General features: G+C 53.4%; 1 protein-coding gene across 4 annotated transcripts in view; it reads right to left on the minus strand.

The window, feature by feature from the left end:
* NECTIN1 (nectin cell adhesion molecule 1) overlaps window positions 1-22,990 on the minus strand; it is a 97,219-nt gene that overhangs the window by 52,840 nt on the left and 21,389 nt on the right. For all 4 annotated transcript variants that reach the window (XR_004360731.1, XM_032709531.1, XM_032709533.1 and 1 more), the window contains exon 2: window positions 26-376. Coding sequence is in view for 3 of the 4 variants with exons in the window: in XM_032709531.1 (XP_032565422.1) it covers window positions 26-376 (351 nt within the window). In the remaining variant the exon portion in view is untranslated. The remainder of the gene's footprint in view (window positions 1-25; window positions 377-22,990) is intronic.

Genomic DNA, 22,990 nt, shown 5'->3' on the forward strand with positions numbered 1-22,990 from the left:
AATGGTTCACCCCACAAAGTCTTACCCAGCACAGTGAGGTTCAGCTGCCCTTCCCGGTTGCCGGTGGGGAAAGTTGCGAACTCACAGATGTAAACCCCCTCATCCTCCAGCTCCAGCCGGGAGAGCTGGATGGTGCCATCCTTGAAGGAAGGGTTCCTGAAGGTCACCCTCTCCTTGTAGGGGGACAGGATGGACACCCCCATGGCAGGGTTGTAGATGGCCACATTCTGCTTGGTGCCGTTGGTGGCCTTCTGCCACGTCACCTGCGTGATCTTCACATTGGGGAGGGGGTTGGTGAAGCTGCAGTGCAGGACCACGTCTGTGCCGATGAACCCCGACACGGTGTCATTGACCAACACGGTCTGAGCCTGCAGCCCTGCAAGGAAATGGAAACATGAGTGTGTGGGCACGTCCCAGACTGAGAAAAACAAGGTTATGGCACATCAGGCTTGTGAAATCCTTTATTTATCCCCGTTGCTGCTTCTTGGTATGGCTGATACAAGGACAGTCTATGGCTGCAGGCTCTCAGTACCTTCTGCACCCACCTGCAGCTTCATTCCTTTCATTCACATGTTCATGAACACCTTATTCCCCACAACTGGTGGTCACTCTTCACCACAATCAGTCAAACTAGGGCTCATGATCACCAGAAGTTTGGATCAATAATGCTTTCCTTCCTTTTGTCTTCAACTCTGGGTGACACCAGATCAGTTATGGTAAATATGCAGGGCATGTGTGTCTGGAGGCATGTTAAAGGGCTGATATCTATCAGCACAGCACATCCTAACATATGCTAACACACACTCACACATCCATTTAATCCCACTGGAACTGCATCAGGAATTAAAGGAGAGGCAAAGACTCAGCCCTCATTTCAGGGCAGCAGTAATTCCCATACAAGAATCACTTTACAGCACTGCCTTGTACACCTTGCACCATCCACCTGCACCATCTAGATCATTTCTGCGGCCTTTTTTTCACCCCAAAGTGGCAGAATTTAGGAACCTTCCATCTTGGTTCTATGCAGTAAAAGATGAAAGGTGCCTGGGAAAACTGGTGGCTGGAGTTCATGACAGTTCTTCTGTCTCTTGATTCCTCCCCTGACAGGTGGAGAAAAATGTCTCCCACCAGACTGACCCTGAAATTCATCTCTGCTGCCACTGTGTCTTTTCCCAATCTGTATATTTAGAGATAATACTCTGCTAATTATACACCCAGTATTTATATGATAAATACAACAGAGAAGCAAGGTGGTAAGAACAAGAAAAGCGGGTTTTGCTCCCTGCTTCTGGTAGAATCTGTAATTGGATGTATTCTGGGAGCCTGAGAGTAAAGGAAAGAAAGGGATAATAAAGAGAGAAAGATGTACAAAGAGTGAGCAACATGAAGGGGTAATAAAAGAGAGAGAGGCTGGGGAAAGAAAAATGCCCAGTAAGAGAAACACGACAGCATCTTCTAAGTGAAATGTCACCCTACCCTGCTCCTGCAGGGGATGAATGGGCTCCCTGTGCCAGGCCAGAATGAGCTGCTCAGTGTCAGCCCCCACAGATCCCTGGCAGGGGGACCTGGGACTTCTCCAGAGAAGGTGAGCAGGACTCCCCCTCCCGCACTTCCACCCACACAGTGCAGGCAGACAAAACTCTTCTCACCCACAAACACGCAGGCTCCAAGCTGCCCCCTCACTCCACGCCTGCTGCTCTCAGGCTTATCCCAATCTCATCTACGCCTCTTCCCTCTCCCCCTCTCCTTCCCGTGACCCCCAGGACAAGCCTCGACAGCCCAGCCCGGCCAGGAGACGCCACCAGCTGACCACAGCCATCAGCAGTTCCGACCGAAACTCGGCCTCCGGAGCTCTGTGTGGACTTGCCCCCTTCCCTGAGCCAAGCCCTGGTTTGCCCCACACCCCAGCACTGCAGCTGGGTGCTGAGGAATGTTTTCCAGAGCTGCTTTACAGCCACAGCAAAGCGCTGGTGCCCTCATGTGCCTGCATGCACCAGTCCTCTGAGGCTCAGCCCAGCTGGCAGGGTGCACCTCTCCCCTCCCAGCGTAGCCCAGGTCATTTTTGCCACGGTTTTCCCTCCAGAAACCAGAGGGAAGGGATGTTCCTGCTCTGAGAAAGTCATTTCTGGATCATGTTTCTCCACTGGACGATGTCCCAGCAGTAGGACACAGTGAAGGACTTCTCTGACACCGGTCTGGTCTGTGCCCACAGTGTCCTTCCTGATGAAATGAGGGCATGGGCTGGGTTTAGATGATGTCATGCTGGGATTTGAGGGAAGAATGGGTGGATGGGGAGGGGGGACACGTCTCCAACGTGCCCTGCAGCATATGCTGCTCCCTGCACCCCGGAGGTGAGCGAGCCTCTTGCAGCGTTGCCCACACCCGCGGAGGTGAGGAACAGCTCTGCCAAGCAAAGTCTGGCTCTGAAGCCTTCAGAGCCTCCCAGAGCATGTGGGAGCTTGCTGGGGAGCGATTCCAGCACGTAGCCAGGGCCCTGGGAACAGCCCCCCACCCTCCCCAGCACTGCCTGGCTGGAGGTGTGCTCAGCTCTCCCTCCTTCTCCCAGGGCTGGGGGAGAGCGAGTTCATCAGCACCCCTTTCATGAAGGGCTCGTGCCCCCAGGCAGAGCCTGCCCGGGGCTGGGGCGATGGCACAGCTGGCTCTGCTCCCACACAAGCTCCCTGACCCCCCACAGGCCCCAGGGCATCCCTTTGAACCGGGATTTCCACATCCCAATAAACAGGCCCAGGAAGCAGTGGCCCAGCGTCTCCTCGAGGTGCCAGAAGAGCAAGAGATGAGCAGAACTCCAGAGAGGAGAGGATGGAAAGCCACCAGCTTCTCCTTGGAGAAGGGCAGACAGACTGTCTCTCCCTCGTGGGACATCTAACTGCACCTAAGCTGTGCCCCTTAAATAAGGTTATAGTCAGTCAGACTGGCAGGGAACGTGATATATAGCACAGGAAAGATCAATCCACACCCTCACTTCAATCATTACCATGCCCTTCCTTTATGCTGTGATTTTCCTGCAAATTAATGAACTGACCCTTTTAAAAATCAAGTGATTTTTCTTGACCTTGAGTGGTAGTGACAATTCCCAGTTCTATCCTCCCTCTTCCACCCTCTCCCTGCCATGGGATCCATGCATCCACGCAGACTGGACTTGGGCATAAACTGGAGAGGAAGTGAATTTTGGAGCTGATCCTGAACCAGACCCCAGAATGGTCCAGCAGAACCCTCTCCCCAAGTGTAAAGAGCCAGACTTTTGGCCAGGGAAAAAGCTGGTGCCAGTTCAGTGAGCACTGCTTGCCAACAACCAAATGCTGCCAGAGCTGGGATTCAGGCCCCTACACGTACCAGCTTCAACAAAAACACATGCCAAACTTTCTCGAGGCTTCAGGGGAAAAAGGGGAAAAAGAAAATAACACCCAGCAGAAGAAATAACAAACCAAACCAAACAAACAAAAAAAAATACCCTGAAAAAAACCCCAAACACTGCAAGGAAATCGTGTTTCCTTTCCAGGTGGCTGAACGACTCATGGCTCTTTTGCAAGACAGGATGAACTCTTTATGTTCAGCTTCCCATGCTCCCCCACCCTCAACCAGAAGGCAGAGGGCAAACCCCAAAGTGCTGCCACGCTCTTTGGGAGCACTTGTTTGCAAGGTGGCCGGGCTGGGAGGGTGGCTCTTCCCCCACCCCGTTACACACTCAATAATTCATCAGGGCAAATGCACAGATAATTGATGGCAATGAGCACGCAGGGCCGGGAGAGGAGGAGAAAATAAAATCACTAATCAGCCTCTGGAGAGGTTTGAACATATTAAACTGGATGTGTGTGTGTGTGTGTGTGCAGGGCCGGGATTCGCCTCAGTTCTTCCCTGCTGAGCGATCTGTGTGGTTGGTGCAGCAGAGAAAAGGCTTGGGATGCATCCTGCTGTTGGCACGTCCCGTGCCAGATCTCCCAGTGCCCACCAATCCGTGCTGACACCTCCCAGGGGCAGCCAGCACACGAGGAAGGATTAGCTGGATGGGTTGCAGCTTGCCTGGGTTGCGTTTTTATTCATTAGTTTTCGTGGTGTTATTTTTTTGTCAAGGACCAAAAAGGCCCAGCTTGTGTGCCAAAGACATGTTGGTGCCAAGGCCTCATTAGTGGAGACCTCTGAGATCCCAACTCCTCCACCTTGGCCTCTGAAGTGGTTTGTGTTGATGCCTTTCCCCACGATCCCAAACCCAGATATTTTACCAGGTCTTGCAAGGCCTTGGGGGCACTGTGCAGAGCTGGGGGTGCCCTGAGGCACAGGCAGTGGGCTGGAAGGAAGGTCTGGACTCCCTGGGTGTGAGGGGCAGTGGGGAGGGAGCAGACAAAGTGGCAGGTGGTGGCTCTTGACCCTGAAAACCCTTTCTCCCAGCACCTCTCCCGGGAGGTGCTGTTACATCGAGGCTCCCACACCTGCAAATCTGGTTCTTGCTCCCCCATATAGAAAGCTCTGGAAATGATCTCCAGGCACTTGTGAGCTCTGACACAACACTGAGCCTCCATTCAATGCCTCTTTGTTAACAACCCTGTGAACTCCGGGCTGCTTTGCACAACCTTGCCTCTGCTGAGCCTCTCACCATCTTCTCTCCCTCCTGTTCCCTGATACTCATCTCCCCCCCAGGGCACTGAAACAGCCCTTGGCAGAAGTGTGATGAGCCACCCTTTGGTGTGGCAATATCATGACTGATGCAAATGTCAGAGGAATCACTCCTGATAGCCTTTGCATCACTTAGAACCAAACTGAAGGGTTGCAGCAGCCGGATCTTACAGAAGGACAAATCCATGCATCACTTCAACCTACAAAGATCCTACAAAAAGCACCTGAGTTTGAGACAGCACCTCGACCATGGCCAATGATGTCCCCATACGCCTCACAGACACCACAAACAGATGTCCAAGAACTTTCTAGGAGGGGAAAAAGGGGATGGAACAGGAGCTCAAAACTTCCCACTCGCTGGCACTGAGAAATGTCTCTCCTGGTATTTCTGAGCTCACCTTTCAAGGCTTCCCCTATTTTTAAGTGGAAAACAAGGTCTGAAATGCCACACAAGCTGCCTCCAGCAGCCCCAAGGAACGCCACAGGTGCGTTACAGGCAGGGTGGGAAACGGGAAAGAAGCTCCTAAAATCCCAGCAGGGGAATTTCAGGTGGCAAGAAGCAAAGGTGTGAGGTGACGCTCAGCCAAGGTGTTGGGGTTAGGTACCTTTTCTTCTTGCCAGGGAGACTTTGTATTGATTGCCAGGCATTTAAATCAGCACTGTGCTGCTCTTCCAAGAGCACAGTGCCTGCCTTGCCCTGCTCACCCAGTGGCTTGAAGCCCACTGCAGGGAAGGAGTGGGCTCCAGTGAGTCAGTGGGCCCCAGTGAGTCACCACCATGAACTTCCCGTGGCATCCAGACTTTCACTGGAGGTCTCTCTGTCATCCACTGACTCAGTCCTGCCCCACTTCAACGTGGAGCTTGAGCACCACAGGGATTAGAAGACTCTGAGTTTCCAGCACAGGGGGAAGGGGGCCTTGGAAGGGAGGAATGAGAGAGAAAAGAGATGTGGCAAGATTAGGGCTGCAGGTGACGTGGCTGCACATGAAAGGGCTGAGAAAACACCGGGACGGGGTGGGGGCACCCCAAGAGCAACTGCACCACCCAAGCACCCCTTCCCCCAGCTGGGAGCTGTATGGGATCTGACTGGGAAATGGCAGAGCACACAACAGCCCGGGCTGGCTCTCGTCCAAATCCCTCTCAAACAAGAAAAAAAAAGGGCTTGGTTTTGGCTTGCAAATGGGAAACACACAGGGCCCTTCTCCGGGTCACCGGTGCATCCCCAGAGCCAGCACACGGCAGGGGCAGCACGGATGTGTGATCCCAGTCAGTGACTTGCATTGAGTGAGGCCTCCAGCCAGCCCTCCACTGGGTCAGGGCAGTGGAGATGCCTCTGGGATAAAGCAGGGCTGCCTTCTCTTGCCTGGGCAGTGTTCCCTCCTCGGATAAATAGAGCACAAAGCAGCCTCGGGATCCCCTCGAACCAAAGCTCCTTCCCAAAGGGCCTGATCCATTGATGCTCCACTTGTTCTCTGCTATGGTTTGGGAAGCCTATTCATTGAGCCACTGCTGGGATTCACACACTGGGATTCTTTCTAAGCAAGACCAAGGCCTTGTTTGTCCCAGGTGTTCCTCACAGAAACAGAGGAAAGAAAAGCAGAGGCCAGTGATGGGCCACGGATCGAAGAGACAGCAAAAATCAGAGATGAACACCAGACTAGACCAAAAGTTCTTGCTGCCTGTGCTTCAACCTTGCAAACGGCCTCAGCTGCAGGCAGCCTTTTAGTTCTCCAGGAAAAGGGCTGCAAACCAGAGGAGTGGGATGGGAACAACCGTGTGCCTTTGCTCCCGGCTCTCCCTCTCTGCCGTACCTGCCCTGGCTCTCACACAGCTGCTCTGCTTCACCCCCCAAGTCAAAGGGAGGGGAGCCATGCCCCATGGCAAAAGCAGGCAGGCTGGCAGAGCAGAAAGAGCTGACACAGCACAGGGAAAGGCCTTCCTGCAATAAAACTCGGAAAGCCCATGCTCAGCAACAAAGCACAAAGGCTCCCGGTCCCGGCGGAGCAGCCGGATCCCGTCCCGCCCCACCAGCACGTCAGCTAATCCCAGGAGAGAGAGCTGCCAGTTCCCACACACCTGAGCAGCTCAGCAGGCTGCCCTGTGCCTCCACCTGACGTGCACCACTGCTCAGCACTCTCCCCTCCACGCTGCCTCTCCCCCGAGGCCTTTTGGACTGGACTTTACTCCAGCTCCTTCCTCAGCTCTTTTCCCACCGTGTGCTCTCTTACCCAGCCCCGTCCAGTGCCTGGGTTCACAGCCCTCATGTCCTTTCTCCTGTGGCCTTGTGCAACTTCTTGCAGCTAAGTCACATCTCCTTCTGCCCCTCTACCTGTCTCCATAAGCAGGGACAGAACTGCCTCTCCACTGGTGTCTGTAATGTTTGTTCCTTTGACTTGCCCTCCTTCCATTTCAGCCTTACAAATTTTCCCACCCCTCTTGTGCCTCTCCAACATCACCACCGCATCCCAGGCCTCTCACTTGCCTCCTCTCATCCCTAGCCACCATTTCCTCTCTGCAGATGCACCAATGGATATGTCCAGGATCATAATCCTGCACTGGGAAAGGTGGGCAGCTGGCCAGGCAAGGGCAAAGAACAAAAAATTCAAGACCCTTCTCTCCAGAGTCAGCTGCCTGCCAGCAAGGAGAAAACCAAGGTGGTTTTTGCTTGCCAACTCTGACCTGTAAGCAAGAGAGAAGACTGAGAAAGGGGACCACATGCAGAGCCAATGCTTATTTGGTGGTTGGGTGGGGAAGAAAAGAACAGTACAGCTGGAAAATCAAGTGTGGAGGAGGGGAAAGAAGCTGTGCATTGAGCAGAGGGAAGCTAATTAAGCTGAGACTGTCCTGAGACCTTATCTTGATGGGCTGAGTCCCCACATGTACAGGAGTGTTTTCTCTGCATTGCCTCTTTCTTGGGCTTCCTTGTAGCCTTGGATGGTGTTCAGGGAGTTTTGGTCCAGTGCTAAATATCCTCCCTACTAGAGCCCTCCAGGTGCTAAGGAGGAGGGATTTAATGAGGAGCCGGGAAGAGGGATCAAGATAGTAACCCATTCAGAGCCTCATTTCCGAAATTAAGGAACTTGAGACTGAAGAGACTCCATAAAAACCAAAATAAGCTCGATGGCACAGAAAAAGAGAACAGCAGATCCTTCCTTCCCTCCCTGGGCTGAGGGCTCGGAGCTGGAGCAGGAAATCAGGGAGCTCTCCGGGCTGGATCAGGGATGACTCACTCGCCTCCACAGTGGGAACGCGACAAAGCCGAAACTCTGCTGACTCAGGCGTGACTTCAGCCAGGGTTAACAGCCAGCCCTCATCCCACTGCCCCCACCACCCAGTTCCCTCTGTCCCGACCCAAATCCAGCCTCTGGTATCAGAGGGGGAGATGCCAGGCCACGGGAAGTTACCAAAGGATACAAACTCTGGCCTCCTGTCCAAACCATGGCGAAAAAACACACCCCTGCCAAACCATGCTGGTGTTGGCCAGGCCTGTAATTTTCATGAGGAGGATCAAAACTCCTACTTTCCTACAGTTGAAATGCATGTTAACAGTCACAGTTTTCTCTCCTCCGTGGTTTTGCTTCCCTTTTGTCTTTCCTCCCATTATCTTGCAGGATGTAACACACTGCTGGTATTTCCCTATCCTCCTCAAGTCAAAAAAAGGAACGTTTTCCCCTATCAAAAGGGGGAATGCCACGCTCTGTTCTTCTGTAATTTGCTCAAAGATAGAAACAGTGGAGTTTTTTTGTAACCAGAAAAAGGGGATGTGTGTTCTGGTGGCTGACAACTGAGGAGCAATCTTTGCAAACAACATGAATGCAAACATGGCACCAACAGATGCAATGGACACACACCCCTGGCTGGCTGACTGCCTGTGATTTCTCTCTTAATGTGTTTTATCTTGCCCTAGAGATATCTCTGCAGGCAAGTGGAAGAGACTCAGACCTCCCAACTTTTTCTGGGCTGTTTAAGGATTCCTGCCCGTGAACAACAGCCCGTAAAGAACAGTGAGCACAAACACACCAAAATTCAGTGCCCTGCCTGATTTCCAGCCTTGCTGCTGCTCAGCTTTCTTATCACCAAGTCCCTGTGCAAGGAACTAATTCCAGAAATTTCACCTCTCCCCGGATTTATGATCTCCAGGGTGCAGAGGCAGACATGGCTTCAGTCCTACCTGGGCCCCATCTGTAGCAACAGCTCTGCATATTTATGGAAAGCTTTGCAAATTCAAAAGGCTTTTCAAACAGTAACTAATTAATCCTCCAACACCCTGAGAGGCAGGAAAGCCTTATTACCCTGCTTTCAGGGATGGGGAAATCAAGAGGTGCTGAATGACAAAGAGATGTGCCCAAGGCCACCCAGGCAAGCACCGGCAATCTCCCCTGGGTGGCTTGGTTAGATGGGGGCATCTGCATATTGTGGTGGCAATTCTCACCTAAGGAAGCAGGGATGGAGGCATTTCTGGGAAGGCCCCACAGCCCCACCCACCACTCATGCAAATGGCAAAGTCACCCTCATTTTCATGGCTGAGGAAACCCAGGGAGGTGAAGTGGAAAACCTATTTTATCAACAGAGCCTGGAAGCAAATCTAAACCTTACCCAGTCAACAGGCAGGCTGAAGGGTCCCAAAATGTGGCTTGTGTTTTTCTCAACAATAAGCAAACTGGGTGCAACCAAATCTATGACATTTTGAATTAAGAACGTGTCAGAAATTAGGAGAGATATTTAGACCGAGAGTGAGTGTCCCGTTCACACTCCAAGCAAAGCCAGCTCCACATTTCTGAGAATATTCCACATGCTGAAAAAGAGTAGGTTTAGGTTAGATTTTAGGAAGAAATCCTTCCCTCTGAGGGTGGGGAGGGCCTGGCACAGGTTTCCTTGACAAGCTGTGGCTGCCCCAGCCCTGGAAGTGTCCAAGGCCAGGTTGGACAGGGCTTGGAGCAACCTGGGCTAGTGGAAGGTGTCCCTGCCCATGGCAGGGGGTGGAATGAGATGATCTTTAAGGTCCCTTCCAACCCAAACCATCCTGTGGTTCTGTGATTACCAGTCTCTGCTGACTCCAGACCTCCCAGGAGATGGGGAGCTGAGCAGAGGGGGGCTGGCAGAGAGACCCCCTTGCTGGGTGGAGATGCAGCTCCCATATCTCTTAAGGTCACAGCCTCCATCCAGGCTGCCTGGGGAAAGGCTGCTGAGCTTCTAAAGGGCTGCACAGCTGGGGCTCAGAGGGGCCTGCTGAGCCTGTAAGACCCAGGACTGTAAACAAGTGACAAGACCACCCATTAAAGGCAGCCTGTGCACGAGCATCTGAAGGGGGGGAAGGCAGTGAGGGTCAGAGCCCAGACCTCCCACCCCGGGTCATGCTCCCTGCCTCACCCTGCCTGGCCACAGCTTTGGGATGCTTTGCTTTCCTGGGAGACCTGCTTTAGTTCACAAAAAACAGGGAGAACATCACATTTCAGTCTGGACACCTCTCAGTGGGAGCACTGCTCCTTTCGGGGCTCAAACAGGGGTAACTGGTGGTGAAGAGTCAAGAGTTGTACATCCTCAGTGCCATGAGGGGCACAGATCAACTTCCAGGAAGAGAAACCAAGGGTTTCTTTCCATGCCTTGTTACCTCCTTCTCAAACAAGGTGAGCTTTGTGCTTCCAGGTAGCCCCAGGCAGGAGCTGGGTTGGGATAAAACACCCAGGGAAACTTGATGACAAAACGTCACTCCGGGGGTGGAACGACACCCTGTGCTGAGTGACTCACCCCACCTCTCCTGCCCAGGGACAAGGGTGTCCCTTCAAACACAGCCACCTGCACTGGGGTGCTGCTCTTTGGGCTGGGTTTGGGGGCCTCTCCCAGCACGTTTCACTTTTATCCCAAATCTGGGGGTACCTGAGCAGGGAGGCTGGGATGGCTCTGAAAGGAGATGCAGGCAGCTCCAAGGCCTGAATCCCTTCCCTCACAGATCTGCTCTAAACCTCCTGCTCCCCAAGTCTTGATTGTTGAGAGAAAAGCCAGAACCCAACAGTTCCCTGCGAAGATCCAACAGGATGGAGCCAGCCAAGAGCCAACACCCCATTTTCCAGCCTCGTGCTGGAGAATCTGAGGGTTAAACAGCCCAGCTGGCCTCAAGTGACACATTTCATTGACTTTCATAGTTATTTCATTGACTTCTGTTAAACTACATCAGCACCAGGCCCACTGTTTCCCTCCTGGGGAGCAATAAGCCACGTTCCAAAGGATGTGGATGCTCAGCAGGGCAGATGGATTTTCCTGTGCCACTGGGGAGAGCTCCAGTGAATCATCCCAGTCTTCAAAGAGCAGGAGGTCAACTGCTCTCTGGGGACTCCTGTGGGCTTTGTCCCAGCTCAAACTGAGGACTGACACAGCTGCCACAAAAATGGAAAGCATGTGATGAAAAATAGCTGGAGCTAGGGGAAAAATTTCCGGCACAGCATATTTTTCTGATGGAAAGTGCCATTTAGTCCAAGCCAAAACTACCCACTGGAACGTGCTGATTTTGGCAAAATTCAATGAAAAAAAAACCAAACCAGAAAGCCTTTTGATAAGGTTGAGATGGTTTTTCCTTTTGGACCCTCATTTCTTTTAAATGGTATATGGTAAAACACTGACCAGAGCTGCAGCCAGAATGGAATGCTTTGCCTGTCATGCAACGAGACACTTTGGATTGAGCCAGGCCAAGGTTCTCCTTTTGAAATCTCATTTCTGTGGAAATTTTTCAAATGACAGTCTGAAAGCAGAAGGGAAACTCCCTCTGAAACACCCAACATCCCCACTTGCAAGCCCATCCTGCGTTTAGTCATCCCCACAGCCGACCTTTCCAACACCCAAGGAGAAAGATCCCTGTGAATCTGCCCACCTTCATCCTCCACAGCCCACTCTGGGCTCTGGTCCATCTGGATTCATTCTCTTCTGGGTCTCACCCCACCCTGGTTAGGAGTTCTCTGGGGGTTTGGGCCACCCCCCCAAGCTGTGTGAGACCCCAGCACCTCTCCCTCCACTCCCTGTCTCTTCCTCCTTCCCGACAGACGGATTTGCTCCCACCCTCCACCTGCCTGGTGTGCCCACCTCCTCCTCCTCCTTCTGCTGTTTGTGCCTTTCCACTCACTAACAGCTACATGGGAGGCTGGTTAAGAGAACTTCTGTTCTTTTCAGACTGGGGGGAATAAGAGGGAGAGAGAACACAAGCCAGACTATTACATTTTTTAGCAGACATGACAATATGGACACAGTTCCAGCAGAACACTGTACATTTTTTAAGACACACTTCACCCCAAAAATGTCAGCCAGCTCCCCTGGTGGCAGGAAAAGCAAAGAAATGAAAGGGTCCTTCAGGTCTGCAGCTGAATTTTTACCTTGGAAAAGCTGGAAACAACTGGGCAAGATCTCTCAGCACCTGGCTGTGCAGGCAGGAGGCCGAGGGCTTGGCTGCTGCACACACTGCTGCCCCCTCCTCAGCAGAGCCCCCCACTTCCCTGCTGCCTCCCCCCAGGGCTGGAGCGAGGATGGATGCTCCCCAACATCCCAGCTCCCACAGAGGCAGCCCTGGAGTGCCCATGGATGGGGGAAATGGCTCTGGAGACACCACACAGGAGGCAGAATCCGGGAGATGGGATGGGCTTTTCCCACAGACCTTGTGCACTCCCCATCCCTGAAGGTGTTCAAGGCCAGGTTGGACAGGGCTTGGAGCAACTGTTCTAGTGGAAAGTGTCCCTAAATGGTCTTTTATGCCCATTCCAACCCAAACCATGGACTTTCTTGACCTACCACCCCGTGTCCCAGCTGGGAACCCTCCCACGTGAGGACCAAAAGAGGAACTGTGCGGAATGAATCCCTAAGAGATAAAAAACACCTCCCTCATGGTCCTAGTGTTCCACAGGAGGATGGGACAAGCCTGGCCACGGCTCCCCTTGGTGCTTCACTACCTCTGGATTTGGCAGCTGGGCCTGAGTTGCTCACAAGCTGCACAGCAGCTCCAGTGTCACCCCAAGAGCAGCCACTGCTTGAACTCACAGCTGTCCAGAAACATCTTTACTTGTTGCTCGGGTACCAAGGTGACAGATATAACACAGCTGGATGCTTGACTACCTAAGAAGATGGATGGAAGGATATAAATAGCTAACAGGAAGAGAAAAGAGGACAAAGAGTCCCATTTCCAACTTGGTAAAAAATATGACCAGGATCACAGCGGAGACAGACTTCCAGAAATAACCACATGGGTATTAAAGGAATGGAAAATAAATCAAAAGAAAAGAGAAACCAAGGAAAAAGAGATTAAAAGGAGCTTCTTAACTTGTTTGAACAGTAATTTTTCCATCATGGAAAAAGGGTTAATGTCACCTGGATGCCACAAACCCTTACTGGTGGTAAGGTACCCAGATATTTCAGTGTGGGGAGTGACAAGCAGGCAGGGGAAAAGAAAGATAAGCTTGTAGATAAACGCCATTAACTCCTATTAGTGCAGGAATTAAGAGAGTTCAAAGGCTCAGTCTTAAGGGTAGAGGTCTCATGGACTGTGTCTGGCAACAGAGGCTTGTCTGGAGAAACTCTGAGAGGAGGCAGTTAAACAAACCAATAGTTTCTTCCTAATTCTGGGAAGGCACCAGACTTGAGAATCTCGTGTTTCTGATGCTGTCACAGCACCAGACCCATGGCAGTCACAGGGAACTCTAAACAGATCAATAGTGTGGAGATCAGAGCAGTCCAAGAAGGCAAAGGTGATGAGCTCTGCATCTGAAGTCACCCTGTGCCCTGACCCAGCCAAACACAGGGGCAACGAGCTGGAGGGAACAGAGCCCAGAGGATGAGAATGATGTGCCCCAAAGGGAAATGAAGAGCCTTCATTGAGGGGAGAGACACACCTTCCTCAGGAGAGATCCCATCAGGAAGAAGTAACACCCCTGAAATGCAAAATAACAGGCTCTTTGCAGGGTGCAGGGCAGGCTGAGAGGACACCCAGTGTGCTCCCCAAGGTTCTCCCAACCCCGAGGGCTTCACAAGCTCAACAATCACTGAGAAAGGGACTGGATTTTCTGCTGTGGATGTCCTCCAGTGAAGGACTCAGGCAGGGAAGCAACAGGAAGCCCAAGAGGAAGAGGAAGTTTACAGCTGTCCTCAGAAAAGTGAACGTGGCCTTTCCTCTCAGAGCTTCCATATCCCTTGGGAAAGCACAACAACTTCTGTGCAAGTCTGCACAGCATCCTCTGGGAGTTGGAACCTCAGGCCTGACAACTCAGTGGCATAGTGTGAATCCAAAGTAATTGCATTGTTTGCTCTGGGAATACTCCAGATACACTTGGCATAACACAGAAACAGACTCGAAATCCTCTTGTTGCAGGATCTACAAACCCTCTGCTCTCTCACATCCCTGGGATCTGCTTTTCATCTTCTCCCCTGCCTTCTTTCTTTCCATCGCCCTGATCTTAGAAAAAAGGTATTTGAGTTCCTGCCTTCGCTCCCTCACTGTGTAATGAAATCTCTGTATCCTCCAAACATGCCTTGCAGAGAAGGGGTTCTCTGGAGCAGACAGTGAGGTAAGGGTCCCTTGGGCATAAAGACAAATTATCTGCAGGCAGCTGTTTGGGCTGCAGGGTTAAGCCATTTTAATCACCTGTAAGCAGAGCAGCAGCCAAAGAGTGGTCAGTGTGTAAAGCAAGCCCTGCTGTGCCAGAGGGGCTGGGATGTCTCACTGAGGCTGCCTGTTGATCCTCTGCTAGATTAAATTCTTCTGCAGAGCTGGCCCACAGTTTTATGGCAATGGGGATAACTTTCCTGCACCTCAGAGCCCCATGTTTGGGTTGGGGCAGTGCCTGTGATCCCAGAGCATTGAACTGCAAACCTCCCACCTGGATCACAACACGCCCTGCAAAATCCAAGGAACCACAGCTCCAGCAGGGTTTGAAGCTGTTGTTTTCCCATTCCTGGCATTGCAGAGAGGCAGATCCCTGGTCTCTCCCTGTCCCCATCCTACCCAGCCCTACCCAACTCCCAGCAGTTCCCCACGGTTCGTGGTCCCCTCATATCACTGTCATCTTCCTCGCATGCCCACAGAGTGAGAGAAAACGGTGTTTGGGTGTGTTTAGACATGGGCAGAGGGAAGGGAAGGCACAGATCTTTCCCAGGAGACTAAGATGGGAGTCAACAGCAGCTCTTCCCTGTGCAGTGATGGCCGTGTCCCTGCCAGCTGGGCCACGCTGTGTGCAGTCACCTGAAGCCATGGCAGGGCTCCCCAGGCAGGGCTCCCCATCAGGAGATCAAACAGCCCACTGCAAAGCTGTGCTGGACCTCTGTCAAAACCCCTACCCATGCCTAACTCCCCCCTGCCCTTCCCCTGCCTGCTTCCCAAGCAGTTTGAGCAGATCCAGGGAATCCAGTCCCCTCTCAACGTCAGTGGCTCTGCTGCACAGACCCCCCCATGGCTGCTCTGCTGAGGGGACCACGCTGTCCTGACTCCCTGCCTCCTGCAGGTTACCAGGGAAGCCCCAGCCTGGTCCCACGGGACTCAGGGTCTCCTGCTCTCCCGTTTCCATGTGGGAAGCCGCGCCCTGACCTCTTCGAGCTCCGACTTGCTTTTCCCAATCCGCCAGGTTTTGGGTCGGACGTGCCGGGACCTGCCGCCTCCTCCCCGTCCCTTTGAAGGCAGACACGTAGGCAGCCAGGCCCTCTGAGCACAGCTGCACACCACAGCATCCAGCCCTCACCCACCACAGCATCCAGCCCTCGCACTCCGGGCTGGAAAAACCACAGATCCATGAGTCACCTGCGCTCGGCACAGACAGGGCCTGGGAATGTCCCCGCTCCCCTTCTCGGCGGGACAGACGCGCTCCCAGGACAACAAACCTCCCTCCCTTCCCAAAATCCGCCATGAATGCTTGGGGAAACTTCTGGGCCAGGTTTTGGGAGCAGGATCTTGGACCCAGACATCGTGACAGGAGAAGGGGAGGCCTTTGTGCAGCCCGCTGGGAGAAGGGGCAGGGAGAGAAGGGACAGGATGCCTGGTGCCACGGCAGGTGACCAGAGCAGGCAGATCCCTGCAGAGCAAGCCCAAATTCAGGGAGCTCTGGCATGCATCAGCCTCAGCTCCACTGCAAAGGAGTTGATGAAGGGTTCTCCCTGCTCAGCACCAACCCCCTCAGAGACCCCCTCTCCTCCTCAACCCCATTATCACCCCGTTCAGCCTCTCTCCTCCTTCCAGTGCCTCTCCGAGGGGAAGGGATGAGGGTGAGCTGGGCTGAAGGAGCCACCTGACAAGCAGAACACAGAGCAGGGCGTGTGCAGAAAGAACGTTTCAGGGAAGAGGAAACACATGCTGTAATTCCATGTACACACACGGCTTCCAGGGCTTGGCACAGACCCTGCTCGACTTCCGCAGCCCGGCTCCAAATCCCCCACAAAGGCCATTTTCTCAGCCAAAGAGACAATAGAGATCTGACATAAACAACCTCTGGAGGATCAGCACATGGTCCCCAGCCTGCCCCCACCGCTGCCTCTCTTCCCCCTCAGTGGAGCCGAGGCCAGCGAGACACAATGTGTAATTAGGTTAATGAGCTAAGCACGGATTTTAATTGGGATTCCCTGATTTACTTGTCTGTCTCCTCCTTTTGTTTTACTGTCGGTGCAGGTCCCTAAAAGCTGCCCTCGCTAAGGGCTCTGATATCAGAAAGGTCTTATGGATCTTTAATTGTATTTAATCATCAAGGTAATTAATGATCCTTGAGCAAAATGGAGATTGCATCTAGAGTGGTTCCAGTCTTGCCCTTCAGCATCTGTTGTGTCTGGGCAGAGGCACTTTGCAGACATGCAGATGACAGAGAAAGACAGAAGGATGGTAGAGAGAGGAGAGTGATGGAAAGATAAAGGATTGGAGGGGGAAAAAAGCATTTAAAATGGAGAAGAAGCTGAGTAGAAGAGAGGGAAACAATTCCTTCTCATCATACGTGAGCACTGCTCCGTCCCACGCCTGATTCATGGGATGGAGGGAAAACAGGGCCCTCAGCCACATGTTCAAGGTGCCCCATGATGCTCCTCTGTCCATCAAATGTCCAGCTGTCCATGCAATAGCCTGTCACGGCACGGAGCTCTCAGTGCCACGGCAACACAGCAAGAGGGAGGCTGGTTCCCACCATCCTCCCACGGTCCTGGCCCCAAAGGCAGAGATCCAGCTGTGTTTGGGCCCTGGGAAATAAGAGGACCCTCCTGGAGCTACCAGAGTGCTATATATGCCACTGGGGTGGTGTCCTCCAAAGGGACAGGAGTCTACTCTCTGTTTAATTCCAGAGCCTGGAGTGGCAGCTCCTGGGGGATGGCCGATGTTCCCTGCGCCTCGCCCGGCACTCGGTGCTCAGATTCTGCCACGGTGACTCCCGTGAGACAATCACCTGCTTCTGCCGCTCCCCTTTTCCATCCTTTGCCTCTCCCCCCCCCTTCTGGCACAATTTCACCCCCCCTCTTTTCTCAGGGAGACGTTTCCAAAGTTCAAAAACTTCCCGAGAGGGAGCCCGGGCGAAGGGGAGCGCTGGGGCAGCAAGCTGCAACACGTCCCCGCTCTCTCCCAGGCCACAACCGTGCAACTCCCAGCCCAGCTCCCAACCTCTCCGCTTCTCCCAGAGCACAAACAATGCCTGTCCAACCAGAAAACTGGGCTGCCTGCTCCGACTTGCCCCAGAAAGGCAGCTCCAGTGAGAAATGTCAGCGGGAAAGCAGGAGGGACATGGAACCAGTGCCTGTCGCCTGGGACCTATCACACCAGGGCCACCTGGAACACAGGGAGAGGTGTGCACTGGCTGTGCTGGCTTGTTGAGGAATGTGCTCTGGCTCCCAGCTCTAATGAACAGGGAAATGTGCAGGAAAACCACTGCCCTGCCCTCCTCCAGCCTCAGCAAGGGTGGGCAGGCTGGGTGCAGCCGGTGGGAGAGTCAAGGGCAGTTGCACATATTCCACATGGACCAGGGGAATGGCCAGTGCAGCCTGGCAGTGGGGTGATATTTAGGACTGCGTGATTCCCCTGTAAAGGAAAAACCCAGCTGCCACAGCAGACCCACCAAAAAGGTTTCCTCTCTCATTCCTATTCTGGTGGGCTCTCAGTGTTGGAGGACAAGTGAAAGGTCCTGGTGTGGTGCTGGAATGAGCTTCCTTTTATTCTGTCACTGTAAATTAGCCCCAGCTGGCTTTAGATTGGACTCAGATAAGCTCTGTGAGTTGTGACTTGCACAGAGAAATTGTTGAGTTGGGCTTGCTTTTCAAACTGGGCATAAACTGGGTTTACAGGCTTCCTCCAGCCTGGAGCAGCCTGGAGTAACCGTTACGGGTTGGGGGCAGAGCTCCCCTCCAGATATTGAAAGCCCAGTTTTTCCTGGAAACCTTGGGCTCTATTACCATGAGAAAGGCACTGTGCAGAGCCAGTCCTGACAGGGAATCTGCCCCTTCCCACTCTGGATCAAGCTGCCTCACCAGGCAGGTTTCAGCTTGCTTGGGCCGTCAGCTTGGTGGATCTTATTTCTAGTGGTTTTTTTTTTTTCCTCCTTTATTGCCTACCCATCTGCCCCAGGGCTTGAGAAAGGGCTGCCTCCTCCTTCAGAGCATTAGCAACCATGCCAGTTTTCCCCACTTGGAATATTTAATGCACAGGCCCTTTTCTCCCACGCTCCCTTATCCACCTTCCCCATCCCACGTCCGGCCACGGCTACTGTGGCAGCCAGGAGCCTCCAGGGGCTGGCAGGCACAGGTAGGCAGGGAACCCTCTGCTTCATCCCTCCAGACATAGCACATCTGAGCAAATAGGAACACCTGATGTGAGATATGGGGAGAGGAAGAGTGCCAGGAGCCACATGGGAAGGAGTGTCGCCCAGAAACACGGGACACGGAGGGGGCCAGCACAAAGGCACGGGGAATGGGAACTCCAGAGGGATAGGCCTTGAAAAGCATGGCACTGCAGCGAGGAAAAAAGGGCTGGGAGACTGGGGAAGCAGCCTGGCTTCAGCCACAGCATGGTACTGGGGTTGGTTGTGCTCCCACAAAGCCTCCCCTCCCTCTGGCAGAGCAGGGTCTCAGCCTCCCTCCCGAGGCTGATCTCCACAGCCCCTGATCCTGGGAACAGGCTAAGCTGATTGCAACAGCAGTGAAGATCTGCATCAATCCTCTCCTCCCTCCCAGCACACAAGATCAGGCCGCCTGATTGTGTCATTTATTCCCCCTGTAAACAAAGCAGCCAAAAGAGAAACCCAGCCCAGAAAGGAGAGCCCTTCCTGAAGATCCAGCTCAGTGCTGAGCAGCTGGGCAGAGCAGGAGGAGAGCAGGGATGAGGCTTCCCGGCCTGACCTCATTTGTGCCAGAGCTGCCTGGGGTGGGAAGCACAGCACTGTCATCTGCACCAAGTGCCTGGGATGGCACAGCCCCCAGGGGTGCCCGGGGGGTCCGTCCTGCCCCACGGGAGCCCTGCCCTGGTGCAGAGCACATGGAGAGGGCTCTTCCCACAGGAGGCACCTTTAGCCACAGCTCTGGAGGAGAACACAGGCAGCACTTCAGGGCAGGAGCTGATCATGGCTTGCCATGCCAGGGAGGAACTGCCCCTCCAAGGCATGTCACCTACTGTCTCTTCTCTCCTGCTGCTCCTACCAACCACTTTCTCTGGGCTGAAAGGCAAGACTGAGGTCCAAAGCCAATACCTGCAGAAGTGGGGCTCAAATCCTGCTGCCTTCCAGCAGCTGCACTATTTTATATCCCAGGAAGGAGCGAATTCAAACAGCCCCTGCAGTTCACACCATCCTGCTGGGATGGAGACCGCTGGACTCCATGATCCAACACATCCAAAATCTCCAGCTCAGGATATTTTGATTCTGTGGCTGGTGTGCAGGGTGACTTGGTGAGTGACCCCCATGGGCAACCACAGCCGGGATCCCCCCCAGGCATTTCAAATTGCCCCCCTGTCACCAGGCCACTGCATCAGCACCCGCAGAGCCAGGAGGTCTTGGCAGGGAAGCAGGAGGTGCTGGGCACCCCTGTTTGCTGAACTCAACCTGTGGCACAGCTCAGCCCTGAAGCAGAGCTCCAGCTGCCCTCCAGCTGTTTTTGGGAGCCAGGGTCCCCCCTGCACCGAGGGAAGCCCTGGGCTCTCTCTGGAGCTGGCAGCGTGGCTGTGGTGCCAAGGCCTGCTGGCAGCAGCCCTGCCTTCTCCTGGGGGATGGTGTGAGAGGGAGGCAGGCTGTGCTGGAGCTGCTCTCCTTGGGGTCCCTGCCAGCCTGTGATTTCCCTCTCGCGTGTCAAGGGCAGCCAGCACAGCCCTGGCTCCCCCCCCTCTGTCTCTCAGCTCTGCCTTCCCAGGAGGAAGGGCAGCGGAGTGGCAGGCTCGGAGGCACGCACAGAGCCACCTGACTCACACTGTCTGCTCCTCTCCCTTTTCTCCCACCCTCCCACCCCTTTGCTCTGCCCTCCTGGCACCTCTGCACACACAGCAGCATCGCTCCTCTGTGCCAGAAAGGGCAACCCGACAAACTGAGAGCAGCGAAACTCAGCCCTGGCGTTCAGGGAGCCAGGTGTGTGGGAAGGGGAGAGCTGGGCAGCCTCACTTGACCCTGTCTCATTGCAGAAACGTCTCCTGGTCACCTCTGCCTTGAAACCCCTGCACTTCATAACCGTGAATGCAAAGCTGGAAGCACCACGACAGCAGTTTTTAGCCACAACCCACTGTCCTTGTTTGCCACTGCCAGCCAGGGAAGGATCAGGCCCAAGCATGCACAGAGCTTTGAAGAGTCCTCTCGATCTTTGTCTTTTTGCAAAGAGGTAGAAATAGAGCAGAAGATCTTGAGGGATGCAGAGAAGTCACTGACTGAACCCACAGCCTAAGAAGCCTTGCCAGGGCATTGTGAAACCTCTGAACCACTGTTCAAACAGATTTTAAATAGAGTCCCAGGCCTTCCTGCTCTGAGGGTGAGGAAAAATAAAATGGGGTGAGGAAGAATAAAATGAGCTGAGAATTTTTCAATGCACACATTGAGGACAAATGGCTTTCTCACTGATAATGCCAGGAGCTGAAGCCAGGGGATTCATCAGCACGTTCTGGCACCCCGTGGGACTGCAGGATTCTGCCCACACTGGTGTTAAATGCCACATTAACAGGAGCAGGAGTGCAAGAGCAGTGCAAAGACTCAGCAGCTGGTGCCAGAATTGGGCTTTCAGAGTCAAGCCCTCCTTTAAATGAATGGAGAGTCACTCCTGCAGTGCTGACACCAGCTCCCAGCCAGGTCACTTGGCTTGGATTGTGCTCTGCAACACCACAGCTGCTGTCCCAGAGGAAGCACTGGGCTGGGAATTACCTGCAGTGGAAGCACTGGGCTGGGAATTACCTGCAGTGGAAGCACTGGGCTGGGAATTACCTGCAGTGAGCACAGGCAGCTGAAAGGGAGGTGATGGTTCAGCTTCAGTCGAGTGATCCCTGCCCTGTCTCAGCCTTCTGTGCCCACCCAGCCTGAGTGCCAAGGTGCCTCTGCCTGCCCAGGCTGTGTGTTCTGCCCTTCACTCCCCTCAGGAAGCTCTTCCCAGCCTTGCTGTCACAGTAATGTGACTCCTGGGACTGAGCCACTGGCGTGTGGGAACCCAGGCACGGAGATGAATCTTGGAGAGACAGTAATTACTTCTGTCATATTAATAAATTAATAAATCTCTCATTTATTCTCCAGATTTAATTTCCAATCCCTGTGTTTTCTCTTCCTGTCACACAAACACGCTGCTAAGAAATGTTGGAAGGCACGAGGAGGGACTGAGAGAAGCAGGGAAGGGGGGAAGGAGGCTCCAAGAAAGGGCCATCTTCCCCCCTGTGAGGCTGTTTAGCATCTCAAAACTACTGAAATGGCTCCTGAAGTTGCAGTGGCAGAAAGGTGAGAGGAGCAGAAACTCTGCCTGCACTACAAGCAGCCCCCCCTCATGGAAAAACCCAGCTCAGAGTGCAGACATCTTCACCTTGGCTGGGTGTCTGCACTCACTGCCCAGTCGAGGAAGAGGAATTCCTACCACATAATAATTCAGGCAGTGTGCAGAAGGAATCCACCCTGGGCTGGATAAATCTGAGCCCGAAAGTGCCTGTTTATTTCCCTGGACATGAGGGAGTCTGGATGATTAGCTCCACATTCCCATTTGGTGTCAAGGCATGGTCCTGCAGGAAACCCTGCCCAGTGAAATCAAGCCTTTGCCACTGACCTGGGCTCTGCTCATCCAGAGACTTCCCAACAACTGCTCAAACACTTTGTCAGGAGACCTTTTTCTAAAGGAGCTGCTGAGCTGGAGACCCCATTTCAGGAGGGCCTGTTCTTTTCAGAAATCACTTCTGAAGTGCCTCCTTAAACCAGGGCAGCCCAAACCACCAGCCAAGAGGAGAACATCACCTGAACCTGGCTCCTCCTCCTGCCTTGGTACCGCTTCTTGCCCAAATTTCTAAGCAGAGGACCTGTCTTTTCTCCCTTTGCAAACTCCCCCTCTGTGAAAAGTGACACTGGCTGTGGTTCAGATTTCTGACTCATCACTTAAAGATGAAGCATCTTGGCCCAGTGCTCAGTCCAGCCTTTGTAAAATGATGCTTGGTCCCACCCCCTCTTGCCCTCCCAGGAGACAGAGGCAGTGGAAACCCAGATGGGTTTGTTGCAGGGGAGGAGGCACAGATGCTTTGATGCTGCAAGGACCTGTCCATGTTTCCCATCTCGGCAGAGGTTCAATGGGAGCATCCATGTAGCAGTAATAGGAAGGGGGAGGAAAATTAAGCTCCTACCAGAGGCCATCAGGTCTTTTCCACTCCACACACCTCATCCTACATCCCTGAATGACCCTGTATCTCCTGCCTTGCTGGCAAATACACAGGCAGGAAGATGAGAGGGGTTTTTTTCCAAAAAAAAACCCCAAAAGGTGGTCAGACCAGCAATAAGAGCAGGGACATTAGAGGAGTCCTATCTATAATTAAACCCTCCTGCTCGAAGCATTCCTCTCCCGTGCATCCCAGACAGCAGGATGCTCACCTGTGCATCCCAGAGAGCAGGATGCTCACCTGTGCATCCCAGAGAGCAGGATGCTCTCCTGTGCATCCCAGACAGCAGGATGCTCTCCTGTGCATCCTAGAGAGCATGATATTCACCTGTGCATCCCAGAGAGCAGGATGCTCTCCTGTGCATCCTAGAGAGCAGGATGTTCACCTGTGCATCCCAGACTGCAGGATGCTCTCCTGTGCATCCCAGAGAGCAGGATGTTCACCTGTGCATCCCAGAGAGCAGGATGTTCACCTGTGCATCCTAGAGAGCAGGATGTTCACCTGTGCATCCCAGACTGCAGGATGCTCTCCTGTGCATCCCAAACAGCAGGATGCTCACCTCTG

Source organism: Chiroxiphia lanceolata, chromosome 23 (genome assembly GCF_009829145.1).
Source record: "Chiroxiphia lanceolata isolate bChiLan1 chromosome 23, bChiLan1.pri, whole genome shotgun sequence".
NCBI lineage: Eukaryota > Metazoa > Chordata > Aves > Passeriformes > Pipridae > Chiroxiphia > Chiroxiphia lanceolata.